At 38.2% G+C, this 25,420-nt stretch overlaps 1 protein-coding gene and 1 long non-coding RNA gene across 5 annotated transcripts; both read left to right on the top strand.

The window, feature by feature from the left end:
• Positions 1–233: 233 nt before the first annotated feature.
• On the top strand, positions 234–11,831 carry LOC106964985 (kinesin-like protein KIF23). 4 transcript variants are annotated; one of them, XM_015060817.1, is made up of 23 exons: positions 234–337; positions 830–890; positions 1,467–1,595; positions 2,044–2,149; positions 2,574–2,710; positions 2,790–2,902; positions 3,010–3,180; positions 3,780–3,892; positions 4,100–4,221; positions 4,454–4,556; positions 4,769–4,848; positions 4,978–5,097; positions 5,301–5,460; positions 5,614–5,772; positions 5,898–6,064; positions 6,146–6,319; positions 7,634–7,840; positions 8,076–8,417; positions 9,976–10,209; positions 10,391–10,479; positions 10,703–10,763; positions 10,883–10,923; positions 10,998–11,831. In XM_015060817.1, exons 1-23 carry the CDS (start codon positions 324–326, stop codon positions 11,011–11,013), a joined length of 2,919 nt encoding a protein of 972 aa, XP_014916303.1. In that variant the 5' UTR covers positions 234–323; the 3' UTR covers positions 11,014–11,831. The 4 variants fall into 4 exon arrangements, with proteins under 4 accessions (XP_014916303.1, XP_014916300.1, XP_014916299.1 ...); XM_015060814.1 differs by lacking the exon at positions 8,076–8,417; XM_015060813.1 differs by lacking the exon at positions 9,976–10,209.
• Positions 11,832–17,308: 5,477 nt separating this feature from the next.
• On the top strand, positions 17,309–20,024 carry LOC106964981 (uncharacterized). The gene is made up of 2 exons (XR_001428533.1): positions 17,309–17,394; positions 19,284–20,024. It is a non-coding gene; the product is annotated as an uncharacterized LOC106964981 (long non-coding RNA).
• The last annotated feature ends 5,396 nt before the right edge of the window (positions 20,025–25,420 follow it).

The following is a 25,420-nucleotide window of genomic DNA, read 5'->3' as shown; positions in this document are numbered from 1 at the left end:
ATAGTATGAGAAAATTAAGCAAAAATAACAAAATAATATTGTACATTTGTAAATAAAGATTCTTGTAGAAACTTTATGCTTCACATAAGGGTCTTGTAGCTTTTTGATAGACAAAAAAAAGCCCGTAAAAGTTGTTTTTCGTTAATCTCTACCTGATCCTGAACAAAAAGCCCTGTAAACGGCTTTTTTAGGTGGGGGCGGGACTTCCTCCTTTGCTCGGCGTCTGATTGGTTGACGTCCATGACGTTTCATAAGAGGGAACATTTCAAATCGTGAACAAGAGGCGCTTCTGAGCAGCTGAGAGGAGTTTCATTATATAAACAATGCAGCGAGCTGGGTCAGTATTACGCTTACCTTTTTTAAAAAAACGGAACATGTGCTCATAAATTATGACCAGAGTTAGAATCAGACTTGGAGCTTATTTTAAGTTTAGGATTTTTGTTTCCCAGAAAATGTCTTACCTGCTTATTGTAAACAGATTAGCTACAAGTCGTTAGCTACTATTACGGTTGGTAAACTGCCAACCTTCTTCTGTGATCCCAGGAGCCATTCTGTAACAGTCTTATGTTTAAAACTGTATTGAACAAAGATATTGTAAAGCTATACTCGGCTGGTGAGCATAAATTTAACTTCATATTTTTGTTTATCGATACCAAGCGGCACATGCGCTTGCTAGCTTACGGTTAGAATGACAAAAAGTTAGCGGTGATTCAATTATACATCTCTGTTAGGATTCCGCTGAAATCTGTTTTCTTAACTTGTTTGATGGTCCACATGTAGTGAATTGTAGTAGCATTTGTTTGATACTAACTGTGTTGCTTTGTCGCAGGAAAGGGAGGACTCCTCGAAGGCCCAAAAAGCCAAGCAACATAGAGAAAGATCCTGTGGGGGTATGTGACACTCGGCAGAAATCTGGAGGATTACTTGCATAGAGCAAAGTTAAAACAAGACGCTGCTTTACCAGCTAGTTGCTCATTTTGTGATCCAGCTTTTCTTAAGTTGCTGATCATGTATAGAAATCTTCATCTTTTTGTTTTTTTGCCGTGACTTTAGAAGAGCGACACCTAAAGTCAAATAAATCAACATTAACTTATTCAAAATTCAAATTTATGGCATTTTACTAATAATGTAACAAAGTTTATGTGGCATAAAATATTCTTAATAATTATATAAAATATATTCATCTTCAAAAATACAATGTATAGTTATTAGTGTGGCTACAGATATTCGACTTAGACAAATAAGCATTTATTTACATACTTTATTTTAACAAAAATAACTGAACTAACATAAAACACATATTCTCTTAACTACACATTCAGATGATTGCGATTTATATTTGACTTTGGGAATTGTTCTCTGCATTTTACCTTAGTAGTTGATTAAAGTAATATGAAATGCATATTGGATACTTCGAATTACATTAAGGTAACAGAATATATATTTCTAAAAACTATTTATTTCAGGTTTACTGCCGCATACGCCCACTTGGTGGAGAAGATGAGGAATGCTGCGTTGAGATGATCAGCAGCTCCACCATTCAGCTTCATGCTCCCGATGGACTGAAAGCAAACCGCAATGGTGAATACAAGGAGGTATGTATGTTACAAATGAAGTAAATTATCTCTCTATTGTCATTATTTGACAAAAAATGGCTAAATTGGACCTAGACTGTATATGAAATTACAGTCACTATGATAAGGAGTGCAATATCGCATTTGAAATGACTGTCTGATTTTTCAGGTTCTATACGTTCACGGAAAAACAAAAAGATTATATTTAAAGGGACACTAAAGTGAATGGCATTGGACAGAACATTGTGATAAAATTAAGATTATTTACTGTTATTTCAGTAATTTTGCGACTGAATGCTTTCCTAGTGTCGCACCGTAGGCTAAATAAACATACAGGGGAAAAAAGTATGCACTGTTGATGAGTTGTATGACCAAACATCAACAACTCTCTCCACTGTAACAAATTTAAAATGGTTAATTTTTGAGGGTTTATTGGATGATGTTGATTTTCCATTTGTCTCTCCTGTAGACGCAGTACTGCTTTAAGAAGGTGTTTGGTATTAAAACAACTCAAATCGAGCTGTTTGAAGATGTCGCCAAGACACTCATTGAGGACCTCATTCACTGTAAAAACGGTAGGTGAGCTGGGACTTCAAAGCATTTTTTTTTAACAGATAAGTCATTCAGTTATGTAAAGTGTAAAATGTTTGCATTTCGTCAACATGAGTCAATTAGATTTTTTCTTGTAAGGGATAAAACACTTATGTTATAAATTCAGTCATTCAGTTCTAGTTTATATATATAAGTAGATTACAAATGCCCAATTTCTTGGCCATTTGTTTAGTTACCTGTTTAAAATGAATTAAGAGTATATTTCTCAAGCATTCTTAAATAAAGCTTAAAAATAGAGTTTTTATGTTTTTCTGCTTGGTAATTATATTTTTTCATGCTCAAGATTAAATTAATGGCAAGTATAATTTTTGTTTTGATTTGACTGGGCCATTCCCAATATGGCCACCTCGACTTTCTTGTCTATGAAATGTGTGACTGTGTTGCTAGGCTTGCTGTTTACGTACGGTGTGACGGGAAGTGGTAAAACGTACACTATGACCGGCTCGCCTGGAGAAGGTGGACTCCTTCCTCGTTCTCTAGACATGCTCTTCAACAGCATTGGGCCTTTTCAGGCCAAAAGATTTGTAAGATAAATTATGGCTTATATGTTTGATCTCTCAAAACGTTTGAGGCAGGTTTATTGAAGTGCACGTGTCTCTTTAGGTGTTTAAACCCGATGAGAAAAATGGAATCGAAGTTCAGAACCAGCTTGACGCTCTGCTCGAGAGACAGAAGAGAGACAGTCAGCAGTCGGTTCCCAAAACGCCGTCTTCCAGGTACCCGAGTGGCTCTGGAGTGCTATCCTCATTTTTTATTTTTTATTTTTTTTCGGCACTACGGTTTCCTGCTCATCAAGCTGGTTTCTTTTTATTTTTGATTGTAGGCAGCGGGTGGATCCGGAGTTTGCGGATATGATCAACCCAGACCAAGCGTGTAAATTCGAGGGCGTCGACGAAGACTGCTGTTACAGCGTATTTGTGTCCTACATTGAGATCTACAACAACTATATCTATGACCTCCTTGAAGATGCTCCATTTGATCCAATCAGACCAAAGTAAGACGGTTTAAAATGAGTTGATGCTTTTCTTCTTTACAGATGAGTTTTTTTTTTTTTTTGTCTATAAAATCTAAATTTGACAAATGACCACTCCCCGCTTTCGATAGGTGGCTCGACGGAAACACACCAGTACGGAACAAAGAGCTCATGTTTGTGGCCCAGTACTGCAGATTAGCTCTTTAGTTCCCCTCCATTTACTGTTTGTTCATACATGAACCCTGGCTGTAGCTGATTGGTTGCTTAGATCCGTTCCCATCCCTTTAACCAATTGTCTGGCCTTAACAGTGACGACTCCCAACTAGCTCTGTGAGACTTCTGTGGCTGTTGTCTTTGCTCCTCATTATTACTGATAAGGACACAGACGATGCCTCTGAATGGCTTGGATGCTGCTGCGCATACCTGACGTGCTTGTTCCCCCTGAATGAATTGTGTCTCCAAGGATCTTTTGTTCTAACATCGCATAAAATGTTTGGTATTCAGCTTTGCAGCTTGGCTTATGAAAGCAGAGGATTATTATTTTACAGTGTTCATATCACACATTGTTGTTTTTTCTTCTTCTTTTTTTTTTTTGTCGTTTCATTACCGCCACGTTTCAGGCCGCCTCAGTCAAAGATTCTGCGTGAAGATCAGAATCATAACATGTATGTGGCCGGCTGCACAGAAGTCGAAGTCAAATCCACAGAAGAGGCTTTTGATGTCTTCTGGAAAGGCGAGTGAAGGTTTTCTGTATCAGTGCAGCGGTTATGTCATTTTATACATTTTCCTTTCCTCAGAAATTGACTAGTTTGTAGCAAATATACGCATTTAAAACATCCCTGTCTGTTTCTTTTTAATATTCTAATTCTTCTTGCCAGAATGAATAGACTTTTTGATGTTTCATGTCGCAACTCCTTAGTTATTTATTTTATTTGTTTAGGACAAAAGAAGAGACGGATAGCGAATACTGAGCTCAACCGAGAGTCCAGTCGCTCCCACAGTGTGTTCACAGTGAAGCTGGCCCAGGCTCCTCTGGATGCCGATGGGGACCATATACTGCAGGTGATTGGCTGCCAAAGTTGTCCATTTTAATTTCTTATACTATATTGAGGAAGAGTTTTCCAACTGAAATAAAATGCTATTAAACAGGAGAGCAGTTGATTACCAATAATGTGCAAATGTATGCGTTTCTTACACAAACTGAGGACGGAGATGTTAATTTGAGACTGGACTTTCCTACTTTTCTTGAGCTGTAAAAAGTAGAACTTGTCTTGTCTACTTGCTGCTCAAACAGGACAAAAGCCAGGTGAATGTGAGCCAGCTGTGCCTGGTTGACCTGGCGGGCAGCGAGCGCACCAACCGGACCAGAGCGGAGGGAAGTCGCCTTCGAGAAGCAGGTCTGTTTTAAATCGTTTCAGCTCATTTCCAATCGTAAAAATACAACTCAGTTGGGCATGATGATTTTTTTAATTTTACATTTTTTTTCTTCTTTCTTGCTTTTACTTTTGTCTGTTTGAAATAAATAAATGGGGTGAAAAAACAAAACAAAATTTGTACATCTCTCCTCAAACATTTTCATGATTCAGTTAATTTCCTGTTTAATCTACAGGTAACATCAACCAGTCCTTGATGACCCTGCGGACATGCATGGAGGTCCTGCGTGAAAACCAGATGTGTGGAACTAACAGGGTTTGTATCTCAACACTGAACCGTTTCTATCTCCGTTTCTGGTTCGCTACTTTGCTCTGTAACCTCTATTGTTTCAACTTTCTTTAATTTTCTATTCACTCTCTCTCATACCCTTCATGTTTTCTTCAGATGGTGCCCTACCGAGACTCTAAAGTCACGCATTTGTTTAAAAACTACTTTGACGGAGAAGGAAAAGTCAGGATGGTTGTCTGTGTTAACCCCAAAGCTGAGGATTATGAAGAAACCTTGGTAAGCGTCTCCGGTTTGTACAACTCCTGCTTAACTTTGGAGTCTATCCTGTATTTGGCAAAAATGTTAGCTGCTTAGGTAGCATACACAAGTTATTTTTTTTTTAAAACTGTTACAGTTGAAACGTTTTTGGATTTAATTTAGCCTCCATTTGCAACCTAGCAGTTTAGTTTCATTTAAGTGTTGCACTGTGTGCGCCACAGCTGGTAATGCGCTTTGCTGAGATGACCCAGGAAGTGGAGGTGGCTCGGCCGGTGGACCGTCCGATCTGTGGCCTGACACCGGGACGCAGGCAGAGGAACCAGGCTTTCAAGGATGAGCTGTCACGCCGACTGGAGGAAAGAGGGGGACCGGTTAATGGAGGTAAACCACACCTCAGATTTGTACTTCTCTGCAGATTAGAGCCTTATTGCTTAAAATCATGTGGATTGTGTCATTTTAGGCTGGCTTACTCCTTATAAAATAAACAGCACAACCAAAACTCTTTCTCATGGTTTAATGTTCTCTCCTGTAAAGATCCAGTTCAGCTGAATCAGCTCATTGAAAGCCTCCCACCTCTGCCTCCCTGCGAGCTCTCGGATCCCTCTGATGATCAGACGTTGCCCCGTCTGATGGAGGTTCTGGAAAGACGGTACCGTATCCGTCAGAAGATGACTGAACAGTTCAATCAGACTGGTAGGATTTGTATTTTGTTAAACCTACAGATTGTCATACGAGTGTTTTCGGCCATAAATGACTTTAAAAAAAAATCTAAGCAGGTAATGTTGAGATAAATTATGTGAATCTTTTTTATTTTTCAGCAAATGATATGAAGTTTGCGCTCCAGCAGTTTGAGAGTCAGTTCAGTTCCAAGGAGAACGTACTGCATGATCAGCGAAGCAAACTGGGGGAGAAAGACAAAGTCATCGCAAACCAGAGGACGGAGATTGAACGACTGGAAAAAAAATCCAAGACTTTAGAATACAAGGTGTTGATCTTTCTACATTTTGTTGAAGTAATTCGACGTTTGTAAGTCGACTTTGTCCTCACTCCCGAGCCTCCTCTGCAGATTGACATCCTGCAGAAAACGACAGAGATGTACGAGCAGGACAAACGCTCTCTTCAGCAGGAGCTGGAGAGCAGAGAGCAGAGGCTGCAGAAGGAGTTGGCCGAGAGGAGGCGCATGGAGCAGCGGATGCAGGGCGTGGTGACGGACACCAAGCTCAAATGGGAGAGGGAGTGTGTAAGTAGAACAACATGGACACACCGACATACACTGGACTTCTAACAGGGCTAACAATGCTGACTTAATATGACTTATGAGTATATCTGCCAAACTATTGATAGTTTATTTTTTTGCATTTTTGTTTAAAAAAAAAATCTTTATAAACAGACATGCCTGGATAAATTTTTGATTTTTAGATATAAAGTAAAACTCCTAGTACAAAAATAGGATAACAGTGTTTTTTTTTTTTTTTTTTTGCAGTCGCATCATGTCCAGTTTTTATAAAGCTTTTGGTGTTTAATCTCATTGTAGAAATTGGCAGGCAGGCATTTTGTGATTTATGAAGACTGACGCACATCTGCCTTTGTTAATTGTATGTTCTTGTTTTTTTTGTGTTTTTTTTCCCATTTTGAAAAGTCTAAAAATGTAGAAGTTCCCAGATGTTACTAGTTCACTTAAAAAAAATAAAATAAAATAAAAAATACTTAAATTAATTTTATAGGACCAGGGGATTTATTTCCACTGAATGAGGGGAAACTTTAATTAAAGGTTATGCTTTTCTAAATTTTCATTGAGAGATTGCCGTTGCTATAGCAATGCTATCTAAAGTAAAGGACACTGTAAAACAGAGGGTCAAGCTTGTGTTAGAAACTGAGAACTGCAGTGTTTTCAACAACTGTGACGTTTTATTTGTCCACAGTGTGGACATTTGGAGAAAAGTGCATACTCTGTTTAACAAGTTAAAAAAAATGAGAAACTGTTAAAAACAGTAGACATCTGGTTGAAACGTTTTAAAGGGCACATTTTACAAATTATTTCAGTACCACTACATTTTCTTTAGTCAATGATCGTAAAAATAGCAATCTGTCTTTAGCGATACTTGCGACCATTAGATACTCAACATAAGTAGATGGCAAGAAACAAAAATGGATGTTTTTGCAGGTATTAAAGCACATCCCTGACCTGCATCTGAGTTTTGCTTTGTTTTTTTTTTTTTGTTTTTTTACTTAATCTGTCTTTAGACTGACAGCTGTGAAATTTCTTAATTTTGATAAGTTTAATTGCTGATTAAATCCAGTTCAGTAGAAAGTGTGCCAGTGTGGATTTCTGCCTATCGATTGACTCGTCTCTACTTACGATGTTGGGCGATTTGGGTGTAATTTCCTCATCAGTGTTGAATCAACGAACATACAGCACATACGGTTATCGATTCACTCTGACTTGCCGCCAATCTAAAGTTTAATGGTTGGACAGGTATGAAATGTAGTCTGAGTATGCTGAAAACTCGTTATCGTTTCCCGATTTGTATTATCATTATTTCTTTCTTTTTAGGAGAGGCGAGTGAACGCCAAGCAGCTGGAGCTGCAGAACAAGTTGTGGGTGAAGGACGAGAAGCTGAAGCAGTTAAAAGCCATCGTGACGGAGAACGGCGGTGCTAGCGGTGGTCCCGCGGAGCCGCCGAGGAAGCCTGAGAGACCCTCCAGGGAGAGGGACAGAAACGTTGCTCAGAAACGCTCAGCTTCTCCTACGCCTCTCTCTGTAAGTCTGTTACTTCACACTGCAGCCCGTTCCACCAGCGGGACTCCACTAATCTCTATTAACTCGACACAATGTGGAGATTTTGCATGCCACTAATAATTATTGTGATCCAGTTAACTGGGATACGCTGCTGTCCACACCAGCTGTTTCTGTTGTGTGTGTGTGTGTTTTGTCGTTTGTGTATTTCTGCTTTCCTTTAATTCATAACACTCACCACACCTTGCCTTATTTGCAGGATTTAGGCCAAACGCCTCTCAGCCAAAATCGAGCCAGTGTTAGGAGAATTCAGGACCCTGTCCCCACCTCCGCTTCCTCTTCCTCCTCATCCTCTTCCTCCTCATCCTCCTCATCCTTTCCCTCGGTCGCCTCCTGCATTTCAGATTGGGAGCAGAGGTTCCCTTTAGACTCAGGCAGCCAGTCTAGACAACCAGGAACGCCCCAGTTTGGCAGCAGGACTCCCACCCCATGCCACGGCGCCAGCAGCGCGGGTCGCAGGAGAGGCCAACGCTGGGCCCCAGAGACTGAGGCCCCTCATGCAGCGTCTGTCTATGAGCTAAACAAAGAGGCAGGCACAAGGGTTAGTGTGTTAGTAGCCGTCCTAAAAAAAACCGTGTTCAACTCTTCGCTTCAAGCCTGTAGCGTTGGCTTAGTCTTGGTGCAGAGCAGCTACTGTGGAGTGTGCTTGTTTAGTAGAAACATTGGCGTAGATTAGAGTTTCTGCTTTCTGCTCTTAGAGGAGTAGATCTTTGAAGCTTTCGTTTGCGTCGTCTTTCCCTTTACGACCGCTAGCTAACTTTGCTGTTCCTGCATGCTGCATCCCAGAGTAGTTTCCTTTTTAATGTTGCACTGTTGACTTGAAGATGTGTATTTAGTAAAATAAACATCTTTCTGGTAAGTAGCAATAGCAGCATCACCAGAGCTTCTTGTAAGCGTACTACATACATCATCATCATCATCATTTTTGTAAAATGGATAATTCAAAAAAAATGGGGTATAGATGATGACTTCTATAGCTTCAGCTTTAACTCTATTAAGGAATTTGGAAAAATGAAGGTTTTGGGTGGAAGCTGAAAGATACAGTTTTGGATGTTATATTCCAGGTGTCATGAACTCACACTTGGCATGCAAATAATTAGTACCGGTATGTTGGATTGGGTGACTTTTAGTGTTGTGCAGCTCTTGTGTGACGTAGTGATCATATCTAGAAGCTCCACCATCAACACTGCGAACCAGAGATTTTGTCAAGGTTGAATTTTGAGTAAAATAACAATTACAGCCCTGGGAAATTAGTCACTTATAGATTTATTCATTTTTTTGTCACATTTGTTCTTTATCATCAAACACATTTTAAAACAATAACTTGGCTATATAGAAAATTTAGTTTTTAAATTAAAATCTCATTTGTTAAGCAGGACAAAACCTATCCAGACCAGCCTGTTTCCTCAATACAACATTTGCAAGAGTTGGCAGTGACTCTTTGCAGAATCGTTTTTAATTCGTTCAGATTTGAATAGCCTGCTTAAGGTAATTTCCACAGCATTTGAAAAAGGATTTAAGGGCAGTCTTTGACTAGGCCACTCCAAACCCCTCCCTGTTTTTTTTCCCCTTTGAGCCTGTCAGAAGTGGACGGTGTCTTATGTGCTCGGTTTCACACCAGTTGTAATCTGACACACACTTTTCAGAAAGTTCCACTGTTGTCTCTTCAGTGCACAGAATAATTGTTGAAAACTTTCTTTCCGCCACATCATGAATCTATTGTAACGCCTACAAAATTCTGTGCCATTTGCTCTTGGATTAGATAATTCTGGCTTGTTGCTTTGCATGCTAACCATCCTTTAGTTGAGTGATCTTTGCACGCTGAATCTCACTCTTGGGAAATGTCCTGTGATTAGAGGAAAGTATTGCTGACTCGTCTTTTCTGGAAATGCAATTGGAATGATTTTCACACAAATGCAAAATACATTTCTAAACAAATCCATCTATTGACACCTTATTCTATTTCCAGCAATACTGTTCTTTTCACAAGAAGCTAACCCTCTTTAATGATCAAGCTTCCCTCCTGACCACTGCACACCTTTTTAAAAATGGACCACATGTAAATAACCGATTTTTGTTTCTCACTTTGGGATCACCAGACTGTTCCTCCGGTTCATCCAATGCACAGGCGCTCACACTCTGCGGGTGGGGAGAAATGGGTAGACCACAAACCGGCCTCTAATTTGGATCTAGACACTGTAATGCAGCCAATCATACCCAATGCGATCAAGGTGTCGACCCCGAACGAGAAAGCTCTGTCTAAATGCCACAGATATGTGCTTAGACACCAAGAGCTTGCCTCTGACGGGGAGATCGAGACCAAATTGATAAAGGTAAAACTACTTGATTTGCTTAACTTGACATTTTTGTGCATGGATTTGACAATTCAGCCTATTCACATCTGGTGAAACCTTCCTTATCGGGGTCTTGATTTGATTAATAATCAGCCTGTCTTACCTCTCCCCCCCCCCCGACAGACTGGCACTCATTGATTTTTTTATTTTACTCCAACAGGGCAATGTTTTTAAGACCAGAGGTGGAGGACAAGCAGTGGAGTTCACTGATATTGAGACTCTAAAGCAAGAAGACCCAACAGCACCAAGGTAAAGGACTTTGAACGGATCCCACAGATTAGCGTTGCGCTACACCGTGTCTGTTTTAATGGCTGCCGATCATCAAATTCTTACCATGTCGATGTGGGACATGAAGACAAGTTCAACATCCATCTAATTGTTCCAGTCTTTTTAAAGAATTTATTTGAAAACTGTTGAGTTTTGCTTTGTCCAAGTTACTAATAGAGGCACTTTGTGTTTTGTTTGGCTTTAGTCGCAAAAGGCGATCCGGCTCTGGAGAGGGACCGGCTCAAACAGACGACATTGAAAACAGGGTGAGCTCAAATAAATGCTTGAGCTTACTGATATATGTGTTATAAATATCTTGTATATAATGCTGTTCTATGCATATTGTTATTAGAATAACTTTTTTTTTTTCCCCCCCCTGTTAAAGCCTCCAGTGGCAAACATCAGTTCAAGCCATGGGTATCAAAAGTAAGCAAAACAATACGTCGATTGTATGTCTAGTTTATCAAAATCAGTTTTATTAATGTTTGTTTTTCTTCTAGACGGAGAAGACCTTAAAGTGCTGCAAAGATTTTTTTTTTTTTCTTTCTCTTCCCTAAACACTCCATTGCCTGTCAAATCAGTAAAGAGGGAACTATGCATCTGACAGTTGTAGGACTTTTCTATTTCTGATTATATTAAACTTTACTATGGTGCAATTATAATTTAATCATCGCTTAATGGTATATAAAGTGTTTTAGTCATTTGTTGGCTGTCTCCTACAAATAAGTGCTTCTTTTATTGCCTTTTTAATGCTGGAATCCATTCTGAGAGGTGGTTAATGAGCACATACGTGCTGACTGATAGTACCTCGTGTCTTTTGTCTGCTTTATGCTGCCACCCAAAGTATCTCTTGTGAATTTTTTTTTTTTTTTTTGTCTTTGCTTATTTTTTTCCTCACGTCTTTTGATGTATTAAATGTCGAGGTGTTAATGTGCACATCTGATCGCAAAAAAAAAAACTATTTTTAGGATTTTCAGCGCTTGGACCTGCAGATGTAAAAAATGCTGTGCTGTCACGCAGTGCAGCTGACCCCCTGTAAATAACCTTTTTATCTTTTCTAAACAAGTGTAGCACACTAGGATTTTTGGTGGCATTAAATTTATTTGGACACCATGTTGTAATTACTATTTTGTGCACAAGGAGTGACTTTTGTGTTTGTTTTATTTTCTGACCTGGAACCATCCCGAGCTCGGTTGGCGTGGTTTTAACCTCGTTTGGAATGGTTTCAGGTCTGGAAGTAAAGTTGAGTAAAGCTCCATCACATCTATACATGCAGATGTATTGGCAATGGTGCAAAATTAATTACAAATAATAATAAAGTGTTTTCAAATTTATTGTGAAAGGTGAATATATATATTTAAATAGCACTAATCTTGATCTTCAGAATAAAACATGACTTCTTTACAAGATGTTTTGACATTAAACTCATCCACGAGCCTCAGTGCAAAACATTATCAACATTTCAGTGTGAGAACTTCTTCCCGCTTTAACTAATCTTACACCCTCTTCAGTGGTAGTTTCCCACTTTCTTTCATGACTTTCTGGGTTTGGTTTTCATTCTAAACCACGTTCAGATTTTCTGAAGACTTCCCTACTTCCAGCTTGAACAGAATATACAGCCTTAATCTTTAAATCAGGCTCACCTGTCTGAAACCTTTGTTTTGTTCCTCAGAATGAACGAGTTCACTGAAGTCCACACTGCTACTTTGAACGCGCCTCTTATAGTTGATTCATTTACACAGAATCAGCAGCATGTCTGTTGATTTTCTATTACTCCACTAGTTGTAAATTATTTTCTCTGTAGAAATGAATTTCTCCCAAAAACGGTGCTTGATCTGGTTTGTGCAATTTTAAATGCGTATCAGTTTCTTCATGTCAAAGTGAAGATTTTCATTATTGAAGTATCTAAAATCGGAGCCTTCTGCATTCGTTGACAAACCTGTTAGAGCAACAGTCTTAAGGAAGAAGCCATTTTTCTTTTAGTGCTGAACTTGATAAAGATTCTCTTTCTTGTATGGTGTGTCTTCTTGTCTTTGACATTTTGATGAGTGAATAACAGAAATATACATTTATACTAGTGAAAACGAGACATGGATAACTAATTTCTACACAAGGTAAAGTGTGTCTTAAACTACTTGCATTTGTTTATCGCTTTTTTTGAGTTGCTGATAATTGTAGTCACGGAGGTTTTTCTTTGATCTCAGTAAATGCATGCTGAGGTTCAAGTTTACAGGGCAGCTTTTTCTCAAAATGTTCAATCTTATCCAACTAAAAAAAATTATATATAGATATAGATATATATATATTATATAAATTCACCAGGGAATAGAATAAGTGTAGAGGCTAGGTTTTTTTTTTTTTTTTTTGCATTATTTGAGGTCTGAAAGCACTGCATCTTTTTCGCTATTTTGACCATTTCTCAGTTTTCCACAAGTAAATACAAAAGTCTTGCTTGGGATTTCAGACATGTCAGTAGCTAATAGAATAACAGAACAAAGTCTGCTCTACTCAAAACATATAAAAAGTAAAATCAAAGAAACTGATCATTTTAAGTAGTCTCTCTCTCTCTTTTTTTTTTTCAAGAGCTGTGTATCAGTAAAACATACCCAAGAAAAAGTGATCAAAGAAAATATGCATCATCATCCTGAAAAGGATTAACTGGTTCATTCACCGGTAGAAGCAGACAAAGTAGAGGTCAAACTCATTTCCTTCTATGCTTTTGAGCCGAGGGCCCCTTTCAGGTTCAGCGCACAGTTTGCTTTGCTGACAAGTGCACACTTGTTTATGCAGCTTATGCGTGTTTTTGTCTGTCAGCAGGGAAGAAAGGTCAGACAGAATCGCATGATGAGGTGGAGGTGTAAACACGGCCTTACTGCTGCTTAGAATAATGTTGACTTGCTCCGCTTCTGCTCTGTGTCGGATTGCAGGAACTGGTGGATTTAGTTGTCTGTAAGCCGCTGAACAGCAGATGGCGCTACATACCTGCAAAACCCCACCGCCCCCAAAAACTCTTCTTTTGTACATGACTATCTGCTTCATTTTCTTCACTGTAATTCTTCTAACCTGTGAAACATTTAGCCTCGCCTTACTGTAGGCCTGAGCTGAGGCAATAGTGCATTTCCCGCCCGTCTATTAATTTGCAGTCGTTTCTTCCTCCTGCCGTGTCTGATATCATTTCACAGTGAATGCCTGGACAACTTGGCTGATGAGGTCACTGAGTTGGCATGCTACACTTCTCCTTGGGAAATGAGTTGTCATCTACGTGTCCCGAAGTCTGAAATCGCAGCCATTTCACTTCACAGCAAATGAAGCTGAAAAGTATGAGCTCTAATGTGCACTTTGCAAATTGACAACAGAAGGCATTTCTACCACTGGAATTTGTAGAACTGTTTTTTTTTTGTTTAGTTTTTTTTTTTCTCCAATCATTTAGTTTAATTTTGTATGAACTCACTATCATTTTTCTATTACAAATGTTGGGTTCTATTTTCTTTTTTTTTTTTTTTTCACTGCCATTGAATCTTGCCGTTACTCGTATGAGACACGACATAGTTCACCGGTGTACAAAATGTGAAACCTGAGACAATGAAAGCATTGAAACTAAAGCATATTTTCCCAAACTGCTCTGTCCTCACTTGCCACGGCGGTGATTTGGGTTCTGTTTTGTGGGCCGTCCACTTTGCAGAGCGGTTGGAATTGGCCTGAATGTGGGGAAACGGCTATCGGCAAGCCTCAGCCTTCTCAAAATATTGACGTTTCCTCCCCTGCCTGTGTAACTAGTCAGCCTTTAAGCATTGTCAGGGTAAATACTTCACGACAGCACGCAACACTAAATGGCTTCTCTGGCTCAAACACTTGCTAATGGCTTTGTAAACACAGCTCCTCTTACACATTGTGGACTCATTGTGTTTGCTTTGGTAGGTTGTAACACAATGGTCACCTATCTTGGGCACAGCTGTGAGAAGAAAGCACCGGATTTCATGTCTGCAGCTCGGGTAATTTTATTTCCACTGTAGAGCTTATGTTCCTGGTCCGAAGTTTACACACTGTCCTCATGGGCATGAAATGACAACGGACGTTTTCATATACATTTTTTAACATTATTATTCCTTTTTCAGGGATTGCTAAAAGAATGGGTGCACAAATTTGGATTTCCTCCAATAAGGAATGTGTCAAAATTATAAGTCTACCCCCATTAATAAATGTATAAATTTGTTTAGCATGTTTACATCTTGACTCTAGCATTTTGAGAACTGCTTGAAATGATGTTCCTGGAATATACATTTCCTTCGAACTGGCTCCAGGAGACTTTCACAACTTTTATAAAGCCTTGAAGTGCTCTCAAAAAAATATGCCGGATGAGAAAAGCTACCAGATCCAGTCAGACATGGCATGACGGAGAAAGTAAATGGAGGTAAAAACTCATCCAAGTACCTTCAGCACCACGCTAGCAAACATCTTAAGTAATTTCATGTTAAAATTACCCGCTTATGTCCAAAGTACTTTTTAAAAATACGTTGCCAGTGAGTAAAGCTGTTAGACCAGCTTATGTTTCCATAGCCACTGACTTTCAACCCAAACATTTGCTTAGCTGTTCTGTGAATCACTGAACTAATATTTAGTTGTATAACTTGTGAGAACTGCTTTGCCTTTGTTTAGCAGGATGTCAGCCAACGTCACTCACCTGAAGGAAGGTGTTCCAGGTTTTAGGAATGGAACTACATTCCAATATTCCTTTGGAAATTTTACATAAATGATCAGAATTCAAAGTCAGTGTTACTTTCGCTTTGTCAAAACAAGCAGAAAGATGACTGTACAGTTGGTACAGTCCAAGTGTACTTCGTAATTTATCTGTCCAAATCACTATTTAATCATCAAAAGGGCAAAAACACATTTCATCTCAGCTTTATCAGGTAACCATGACCAAAACAAACAGCAGTTACGCCAATCCGTGGTGAACATCTGTTAAAATTAGTCAAATTTTCTGTTTTCACTCTTTGAATGTGATAAACTATGGTCAACACAGACTTGATGGATTCATGAAAATAAAATAGACCTGCAGATTAGACACTTGACCCCGTTTGAGCATGGTGATGTACACTGATTCAGCGTCTCAGCAACACACAAGATGCTTTCTACAAACCAAACCCAACGTTGTTGGAATCCCAGAACATTTAAGTTCATTAACACTCAATTCTCTAGCTGTGGATGATGCCATACAATAAAATCTCTACTAGTGACAATACATTAGTTGATAGGTTCATTTTATATTTACTATCTTAAATAGGAATTGGTTGTTGATTAAATGATTGATTAAATAAACTTCTTAGAGCCATAGGGTTTGAAGCTTTATCCTTACCTTACAGTAGAATGTTCTACTACAATAGCCTTGTTAACTTAAATTTTTATTTTAAGTTAACAAGGCTATATATGATAATAATTATATATTTATGTGGAAACATTTTTGTTAGATAACTATGAATTAAATCCTAAAACATCTTGCCATAACGCCGAGTTCCCTAATTAACATTTCGTCCTCACCTGCGTCAACCTCGATGGCAAACATGGAGAATTTGTTACTCCACTTTAAATTTAAAGTCACTCCGGACGACTTTTTAAGGTAAGTAATATGGGAAGCTTTATAAAGTAAGGTTTATTTTTCTCTTCGAATAAATAAAGTTGTCAAAGATTAATGTTTATCTATTATAATTAGCCAGTATCCATAATGAGTATATTTCGTTTTATGTATGACTAAGTTTGTTCTTGAAATATGTCCATTGTTTTTCACAGTTTCAGCAGGACATGATTAACTTTATTAATAATATCCAAGGAAGGACTGATGAAATTTTAAATAGAGCGTCATTGAGACTGGGGCGGAGTCAAAAAAATCTACATTTGCGCAGCTGAAGTCGCTGTTCGTTAAATAGATTTTTATAGATAGCATCTTTATGTTATCCAAACACATGTGCACCACGAGCAAAGTTGCACTAAAGCATAAACATGTCGGAGCTCCAAAAAAAAAAAAAAAAAAAAGACTTTTTGACTGCGTGAAATCCATTTTAGCTCTGTATGATTAATTTCCCCCTTAACACCTAAACTTTTAAGAATAATGTCGGGGATTCAGTGGGCCCCCTAGCCCGGAACTGTGACTCAAACTAACCAAGTTTTAGTCCTCAGTTTTGGGGGACCTGTCCTGTATGTTATAGATATTTCTCTATATCAGCTCAACCGATGTAAATGATTGCGTTGCCTCACTAAGCATGCCTCCAATTACTGCAGAAGCCTGTTAATCACCCATTCATTTGAGCCAGGTGTGCAGCAGCAGGGAAACGCCTAAAACATGCAGGACGGTGGGCTCTGCGTTTAAAGATAACTGTGGACAGTAAGATTGGCTCAGAGTAAAACTGGAGTGTCCAAGTCCAGATTTAAGCGCTAATATCCTTCGGCTTTTAAATGGAAATCTTCTCCAACACACCTGAATCAAAAGGCTGAATCCCCTCATCAGCATGTAATTCAGTGCTGATGAGCCATTCATTTGATTCAGGCGCGTTGACAAAGAGGTGTATCTAAAAATTACAGGATATTGATTTGAGTTTATTAGGAAAATGCATTCAGTGTTACAAAATAACTATTGTCCAGTACATAAACTGCAGTTAATTTGCAGGTCCAGTCCCTGTTAGGCTTATTCATAGGATTTTCTGTGAGTTTGAGAAAAAGCTTGAATCTCACTCCAGAAGTCTAGGCGTTATAGTAAGAGATGAATTTGACATCTGTACACCTTTTATCTGCATTGTTCACTTGACATGACTGTATGTAATTGCAGGGTATGTGAATCGTGTATCTAAACACTGTGCCACAAATGGCAATGGACCGACGGATCCATCATCTTCGTACCAAGAGGTAATGCACAAGCCAGATTTCACAGTTCAAATTTTGCTCTCCATTTTTATGTTTGAATGGAAACTGAAATTAAACCTTCAGTGTGTTGTAGATTAGGACAAATCTAATGGGTTTTAGATGCATCTAAAACATGCATCTAAAGGTCATTGTGTCTCTGTGACCTCTTCTTTCTGTCTCTGGCTTCAGGCAGAAGCTCAGGTTCTAGAAAGGTTGATTTAATGGCAAGTATATTGGTGTAAGGTCTTGGTCTCTCCAAATGTGAGACTCCAAACCGTTTCTGCAATATGGTTTAAATCTCTAATCTCATTCTTTCTGTTGTCTGCCATTATAACAGCAATCACTGATTCCCACCAACACACAGGATAAGTGATAAATGTGAAACATGGCCCAACTAGAATAGACCCATCATGACTGACAGTTGCAGGAATGATTTACAGCAGGTCTCCTCACATGGTCTCAAACCATTTGGTAATTGATCAAATTAAGGCATTATCTGGACATTCATTTATTTAAAAAATGAATATTAGTCTGGGCCCTCTAAATGTCAGGGCACAGGGCCAATGCTCCAGAGAGTCCTGAAGTTTGGAAATACAAACCCATCAAGTGTTGCTTTAGCACATTATCGTAGCGATAATAGAGTGATTATTTAAATGCCACTATTATTTATGTTGTATTTTTTTTTCTTCATAGGACTTGATGGTCCCTTAAATCAAAGTTTTACACATTTGTCAGAAGAGTCATCAAACTCAGTCCGGTGTTGGTGAACTGACACCGTTAAGTTGTCTTTTGCAACTTAACCATCAGTACAGATTGTTTTATTATGATGAATGTGTGGATTTGCAGCGATGGTTACTGGCATCCAGCTGCATTTCAGTAATCATTGAGAAAGTTACTATGGTTGATTTGTGTGTTCAAATGGTTTTATATCACTATGGGAAAACAGAATAAATCCATTTGGGCTCATGCTGAGAAAGCACAGCATGCTGGGGACAGTGGTGAGATAAGGCTTTATGAGGCCTGTGAAAGTCCCACAATGTCTTGTTTTCACAGTTTAAAAGCTAAAGGCAGGGTCTGTGTGCTGGGTAAAGCTATAACATCCTCCACAGGTGATGGCCACTGGTAAGCCTGTTTACCCACTTTGCCTGTTGATCTTGCTAAAAGCCTCTCACACCACCTCTAATACACACACAAAGCAGTGTGTGTGTACCAAGTTAAAACAAACACATTAATAACAACTGTAATGCCATTCTTTGTCGAGTGCTTTTACAGGTTCAACATTGACCTTAGTGTTTAATCTACCTGCACAAACGACAGTCACTTGATATGCAAACAAATCTTTAGTCACTGTCAGCCGATTCCCATGTTCCTTTGAGAACGAATAAGGGACGAGGCAAAGATTGTTCCCCTCTCAGTTAATTTAAATATTTAACCAGCTTTTTTTTTTTGTGAACTAAAAACTTTTCGGTAATCAAAATATTATCCCACTGTAAAGGTTGTGTATAAGCCATCTGGTGTTTAGGTCTAAATTTTGACCGCATCTCACATTTTCTGATTGAAAGGCACAAGTAAATTTACATCCAGTAAATTGACAAATGTATTTTTATGTAATATAATATTTGCTTATATTTTAAAGCATTTCTTGTATGCATCAACTAAAATATATCATAAAAATTGTCTAAAATGACAAAAGGTAAACCTTAAGGCATTCTTGTGCACATCTTTATTATCACTTATACTGAAATAATTTAAATGAGAAGCTCCACATTTACAGAGCCAGTATGACAACCTTTATTAAAAGTTTGTGTAAACTTCTAAACTTCTGCCACAAGGTGTCACTCTACTCCACTGATTGTTTGTGTTCACCTTACCTCCTGTTCCCTCTCCAATAGGAAACAGATGGAAGACCTTTGCTTCAGGCTACTGTCAAATGCAAATATATATATATTAAACCTTCTCATTATACCGACTGCGAGCTCTGCTCCTGCCCCTGTGTGCCACTTGGAGCTCACTGTACTTGTTTCCAGTGTGGACGTTTTGTCTCGTTTTGCTTATTGCAGGATATCTATTATTTCTGATGGAAAATAAGAAAATAGACATTGATTGTTATGCATTAAGCCTCAGCATTAAAATATTGTTAATCATCTTTGAGCTAGTATGTTTGTAGTAATGTTTAGAAAAGCAAAAATAAAGTGGAAATACTGAACCAATGTTGCTAATAGCTGAGGAAATCAAGGGGCATTCGCAAAAAAAAACAAAAACAAAAAAAAAGTAGTTTATCTGGAAATAAAGTTTCAATATCTGTGACTGAAAATGTAATTTTATGAGATGAGAAGTTTTTACCAATCTTCAGTATATTAACTTGACCTTCCTGTATGTGTTTTAAAGCTGAACTTTGCACTTATTTGTTAGCGAGTCTTTTTAGTATGACTCTTGGTTTTGTCCTCTTCAGACATCACTCTGCACCAGCACCTGATGGTGCACCTGGTGTGGAAATGTGATTTTACTTGTTGCTTACCTGAAAAGTTGCATTTTGTATCAATATTGTTGACAGCTGTTATCTCTGAAGAATTTAAATTACTGAGTTACAACAACATTTAATTCCCCTTTGGGATTAATAAAGTATTTTTGAATTAAAATGAATTTGTGCTTTGCAGTAAAAAATGCACATTTAATAATTTCTTTGTTTGCCTTTAAACTAGAAATTTTTTCTCAACTTTTAAACATTAAGCATTTTGAAATTTCTTTTCATCCAAATGGGATTCAGAAATATAAATGCAATTAATGCATCTTTATATTTTTAATTTTCTATTTAAGAAAGCTTAATTCAGTTTTATGGTAAATTGCCTGTACTTGTTTGGCGGTTCATCAAGTTCAGAATACACCAAAGCGCTACATTGAGACATTCACATGCTTATAGAAAGTAATGTCAATATTACTTTGTCAAACTTAGTCTTTTATTGTGTAAAGTTCACTTTTCTTCTTTTTAAAACACAAAAAATTAGAAGAAATCATAAAAAAAGAAGAAATCATCTTTGAATGTCTTATGAGTTGATAGAATAAGTTTCTTCGTATATACAAATGAAACGCATTTCATTTACGTGTTTACCGACAGCGTTTACACTTTAACACAATCTGTTCACCTTTGTGCCTTTTTTCACAACTACTATAGCCACCAAATCTTTCTCTCATTACTGGTCTCCATCATAGACAAGTCTCTAGATCTGTTTGAGTCCCCAGTCTGGGGAGCTAAACACTTCCAATCGAATATAAATGACATCATTACGTAATATTCAATCTGTTGCTGCAGCAATATCCTACTCCACAGATAGCCGCCCTCACCTCCCTCCCCGTATGCTCCTGAGTCGCTGGTCTCCTGTTCTTTTTCATGGAGAATATTAAGGAGTTATTAAATTAATCTGTGCTCGCTGGTGCATGTTATTGAAGTGCAGAGATTTGTAGGGTGAATGAAGCCGTTAGGCTGCACCCTAAGCTGATTTATTAAGGGTGCTGGGGAATCACCAAATAGACCAGATAACCTGTTTTATTTTGCATAAGTGAACACTTTTCCTCAAATCCGCTTATGGCCTCTCTTCCTCCTATAAATAAGAGGTGGAGCCATCTTCTCGTATTGAAGTGCAGCTTTTCTTGTATTTTGCTGTAAATTGCTGCTTCGCAATGTCGTCAAACATTTTTCTTTGTATATTCTGTGCTATAATAATAATAATAATAATAATAAGGAAAAGGGTCAATTTCACATGCTACTTGTACAAAACTAGATGAATCTTTCAGTTTTTCAGTTCTAAAGATGAGTTTCTGGAGAACTTGTAGATTTTATTTGGTCATTTAATTAAAATCTTGTGTAAGATCAAATATTTTTGTACATGCTAACTAAATTTAAATTGACAGCTTACATACTTTGCCACAGATGCTGTGTTGCTCTCATGATTTCGACTTGACTTGGTGCTTATTTACAGGATAATAGTCAAAATACTGTTGAAGGATAGAGTTGTCTAACATGAGCATATGCCTTGTCTCGGCAGATGTTTCTGTGTGTGTGCGTGTGTGTGTGTGTGCGTGTGTGTGTGTGTGTGTTTGTGTTTGTGCCCTGATAGAATCACCAGATTTAACACCCACTGATTCCAGCCCAGATTCCTAACTTCATTTATCAGAGTGTGTGCCAGCAGTAATCCAGCATGAGATTTTTGGGCTCCTTTGGGTCAACAGTTTAGCTGTTGCTGTTCCCCCAGCCTAGAGTCATAGTCTGCTTTCAATTATTTCAGCAAAATTGCTTTACCGGGTCCATGCATGATTAAATATTCATTATGTTAAACTGAGCACTTTCTTTGTATATAAATCCATATTAGATTTGGCTGGCAGGCTGCCTGAAACCTCATGAGAGGCATTTCAGTTGGGGAAGAAAAAAAGCCTTGAAACTACTTAGCGCATATTTTCTTCTGGGTTTGTTTGTGATATTGTAAATGATGGCTTGTTAATGATATTTAGCTACCTTTTTGTCCCTTAAGCCAGTAGTTTGTTGCCCTTTTCACCTTTGCACAAGGGGGAAATGTTGTTGCCCTCAAATCTGCATGGGAAAAATAAACACATTCTCGGTTGGTTTGGAAGAAGTGGACCCATGCTGACCGTTCCAAAAATCTTGGAGTGTGTCTAAAGAGAAGCTGTTAGTTTGTGTCTCTGCTTGCAGCATAGCTAAATGTCTTCAGGTTTTTGTTGTTGCAGTGTAAATGTACACACATTAGGAGGTAGGGGGTGAACAGGGAAGTTATTTCATTTCAGATATGACGAGCTTCCCTGAAAATATTTTTATAATCTTTTTCTGTCCAAGCGAAATTGGCCTTTTTGATTTCAACGCAGACCTAATGGAAAATAAATTCAGGATAATTTGAAATTCTTTCGTGGTTTTGCCATGATTACCTAGAGCAACCCATGTTTATTTTTTTCCTCTGAGGGATGGAAAACCAGACCTTGGTTTTGTTGACCCAGAGGGTATTTGTCTTCTATTACAGATACCATGAAGAGGCCCTTAAAGCAAATCACCAGATACATGTGAGCCAGAAGCAGCTGTGCACACTTATTTTATTAGGAAGCAGCTGAAGAACACACGTAATTCTTAAACGAATTAGACAGGTCACAAGACAGAAAGCCAGGCATTTCTGTGAAGTGAAATGGAGAGAAACCCCCAAAAGCATACGCTTTATTAAGTATCCAGGTTTCCTGCTCATAAAGGGGTAGAAGTGGCGATCATACAGGTTGGTCTAAAACTCTAAAACCTGCAAGGCACCGAATCCCTGAAACAAAAAAATATACACTACCAGTCAAGGTGGCCTAACACAGTGCTCTATATGTGTTAGCTATCTTATTTATTGAAACACTTTTTTACTGAATGGCAAAGAACTAGTGAAGGAAACACAGATTATTTTTTATTGTTGCACCTTTACTAATGTGAATATTTGTAAATATTTCAGTGCATTCAGAGTAACATAAGGCAAACAAGATTAAGAGTTAGCATGTGTCAGTTCAAGCAATTCTACCTTTTTGCTTTATGTTTAGCCAACATTTTGACAAGTTCTTCCTTTATGTGCAAACTCTAGATTCAGCTCTTACAGCTAAAAACTACATTAAAAAAAACTTGTATTGTTCCGTACTAACAAATTACCATATTAATTTTTGTTCACTTCTCTTTTAGCTTTCCACAGAGCAGAGCAAATGACCAGATTTGATCTAGGGATACTTTGGTAACTCCTAATTACACCATTTAAGTTTGTCTGAAAAGTTGCCACTTTTCCAGCATCTGGCCACTTCTAAAAATGTTGTCAAATGATGCCAAAGTGAGCAACAGTCATTTCAAGTTCCTGGTGTGATGAATCTGTCTACTGTAGTGTAAAGTGTTTTGATGTATGACTCTTACTCTCATTTGAACACCTTGGCTACTAAAATTTGAACTGTAAAGTTATTCAACTACATGTGAAGAAAAGGGCACAACTTTAACCTGACAAAACCTGATTAAGAAATCTGTTTTTATAACATGCAAGTCTTTTAATTTATAGTTGAATATTCACTGGAACGTCTCTCTATTATGAAAAGACTTCAGAGATGGCTGGTGCTTAGGAGTTTCCTCCTCATTCCTCCAAATGTAATGATTGTCATTATGTCCAAGCAGTTCAATTTTAGTTTTGCTACATTGCACAACATGTCTATAAAAAGTTAGGTCTTTGTCCCTGAGGGCCTTTGCAAACTGTAATCTCCCATTTTATTTTGCATCTTTGTGCCTCTGTGGCGTTTCAGCCGTTGTGAATAAGGGTCACAGGTCATTGTGGATGCTGACTCCCTTACGAGCCTCGGCCATCATCTAGTAGGATTTATTTGTTTTTACATACAATCTTTTTGTTTTGTACCCCTGGCAATACCAACATTTTTGCACCATCCTTTTTTTGTTTTCTTTTTATTTCATTCCTGTTTCTGAACTTTGTTCACTGTGAAAATATCAATACCATTCTGTTTAAGAAGCCAAACGTTTAACTTGCACTTAGTTACTGCATAAACATTGATTATCTGTCACCTAGACACTGTTTGCCGTTCAGTCTTTGTCCATTCAAACACCGTAATTGCTGTCCAAAATAAAACCCTTCTCGCAGGAAATAACTGTCAGATGGAATAAAGAGGGCAAATGAAGAACAATGGAGGAACACGGGCTTCTCCATTAGAGAATTAATCAAATCGCCACTCCAAGCTGCAGCGCAGGCTTTATTAATGGGGCTTGTACAGTCAATTATCTTAATTGTTCCATTTACAGACCCTGCATGTTTCAGGAGCAGGTGCTGGAACTTAAGGGATGAGCTCAATCACTCTCCATAATTGTAATCGTCAATAGATTCACTTATGAATGTCAGGGTGTCCATAAGGATGATGAGGGTAATCGCAGGTTGTTCATGGGTGAAGACTTGGGGATAATGATGAGAAATAGATGATGATTCCCTTTGAACAGTTCTGAACTTGTGAGGAGTTGCTCTTATACTGGCAGATTGAAGATAAGCATGGTTTTAATTTGATTGTGTAAAAATATGTCTGGTCACTTTTTGTTGTTTTTGGTTACAGATTTGCCTAAAATTATTAAAGCAGGTGGTACCAGGGCTACCAGAGGAATTGGATAAAACAAGAGTGTCATCCATTCCTTTGAAAGCTATAGCAGAGAGGCTCGATCGTTGTGTTGGACACTCGAAACATATTTCGAGTGACACACGATCGATTTGCAACATGTGGACCTGAATACAAAAAATTCTTAGTGCAAGTCAAGCCTTGGACAGTTTTCTGCTGTGGTGTCAGTTCTGTAATGAGTTGGCATAAGAGGCTGAAGTTTCTGTACCTCTGAGCCACCAAAAGAAGCTGTCAGAGGACATGTAAGAGTAAGTCAGCACAGTGGCTCATGTCTAGTAGTGATGATCTACAGAGCCAGCCAGCAGTGGGATCTTGTGCATCATCAGCCCTGTTGACAGCAGACAGCGACTTGCCTCGTGTCTGAAGAAGCAAACGCACTTTGACGGATCATAAGAAAATTGCAACATCTATATTGTTTTGGACAGACTTGTATAAGAAAAAGGGTTGACAAATATTTTAGATATAGTGTTAAATGTAAAGATGGTTAATTTCCTTCATATCCTACCTTTAGGACAAGAGTTGGATTGGTACATTGCACTGTAAAGTGCCTTAAACACAGGCGTCTCCTCATGGGTTTATTGTGTGAGGCTGAGTTTAGAAATAAATTTGCTGGAGAAAATATTAGACCTCATTTAGAAATGCCAAATAATGGTTACTACGTGTGTTGCCCACTGCTGTGGAGGACAATGCTGCATAGTGAGCTTATTTGCAACTAGCATGTTGGTTGAAAAATTTAATAACCTATTTAACATCTACAGAATCCTTGGGAAATGCTGCTATAAAATGCTAACTTATGTGCATTCATTAGTAGTTTTTAACAAATTGCTAGCCATGCACAATTCTCATCTGCATT

The sequence above is a fragment of the Poecilia latipinna genome, unplaced genomic scaffold, assembly GCF_001443285.1.
Source record: "Poecilia latipinna isolate Pla-1442-1.1 unplaced genomic scaffold, P_latipinna-1.0 Scaffold1745, whole genome shotgun sequence".
Taxonomy (NCBI): Eukaryota; Metazoa; Chordata; class Actinopteri; order Cyprinodontiformes; family Poeciliidae; genus Poecilia; species Poecilia latipinna.
The sequence above is the reverse complement of the archived record's forward strand: the minus strand, read 5'-3'. Positions and strand labels throughout refer to the sequence as shown.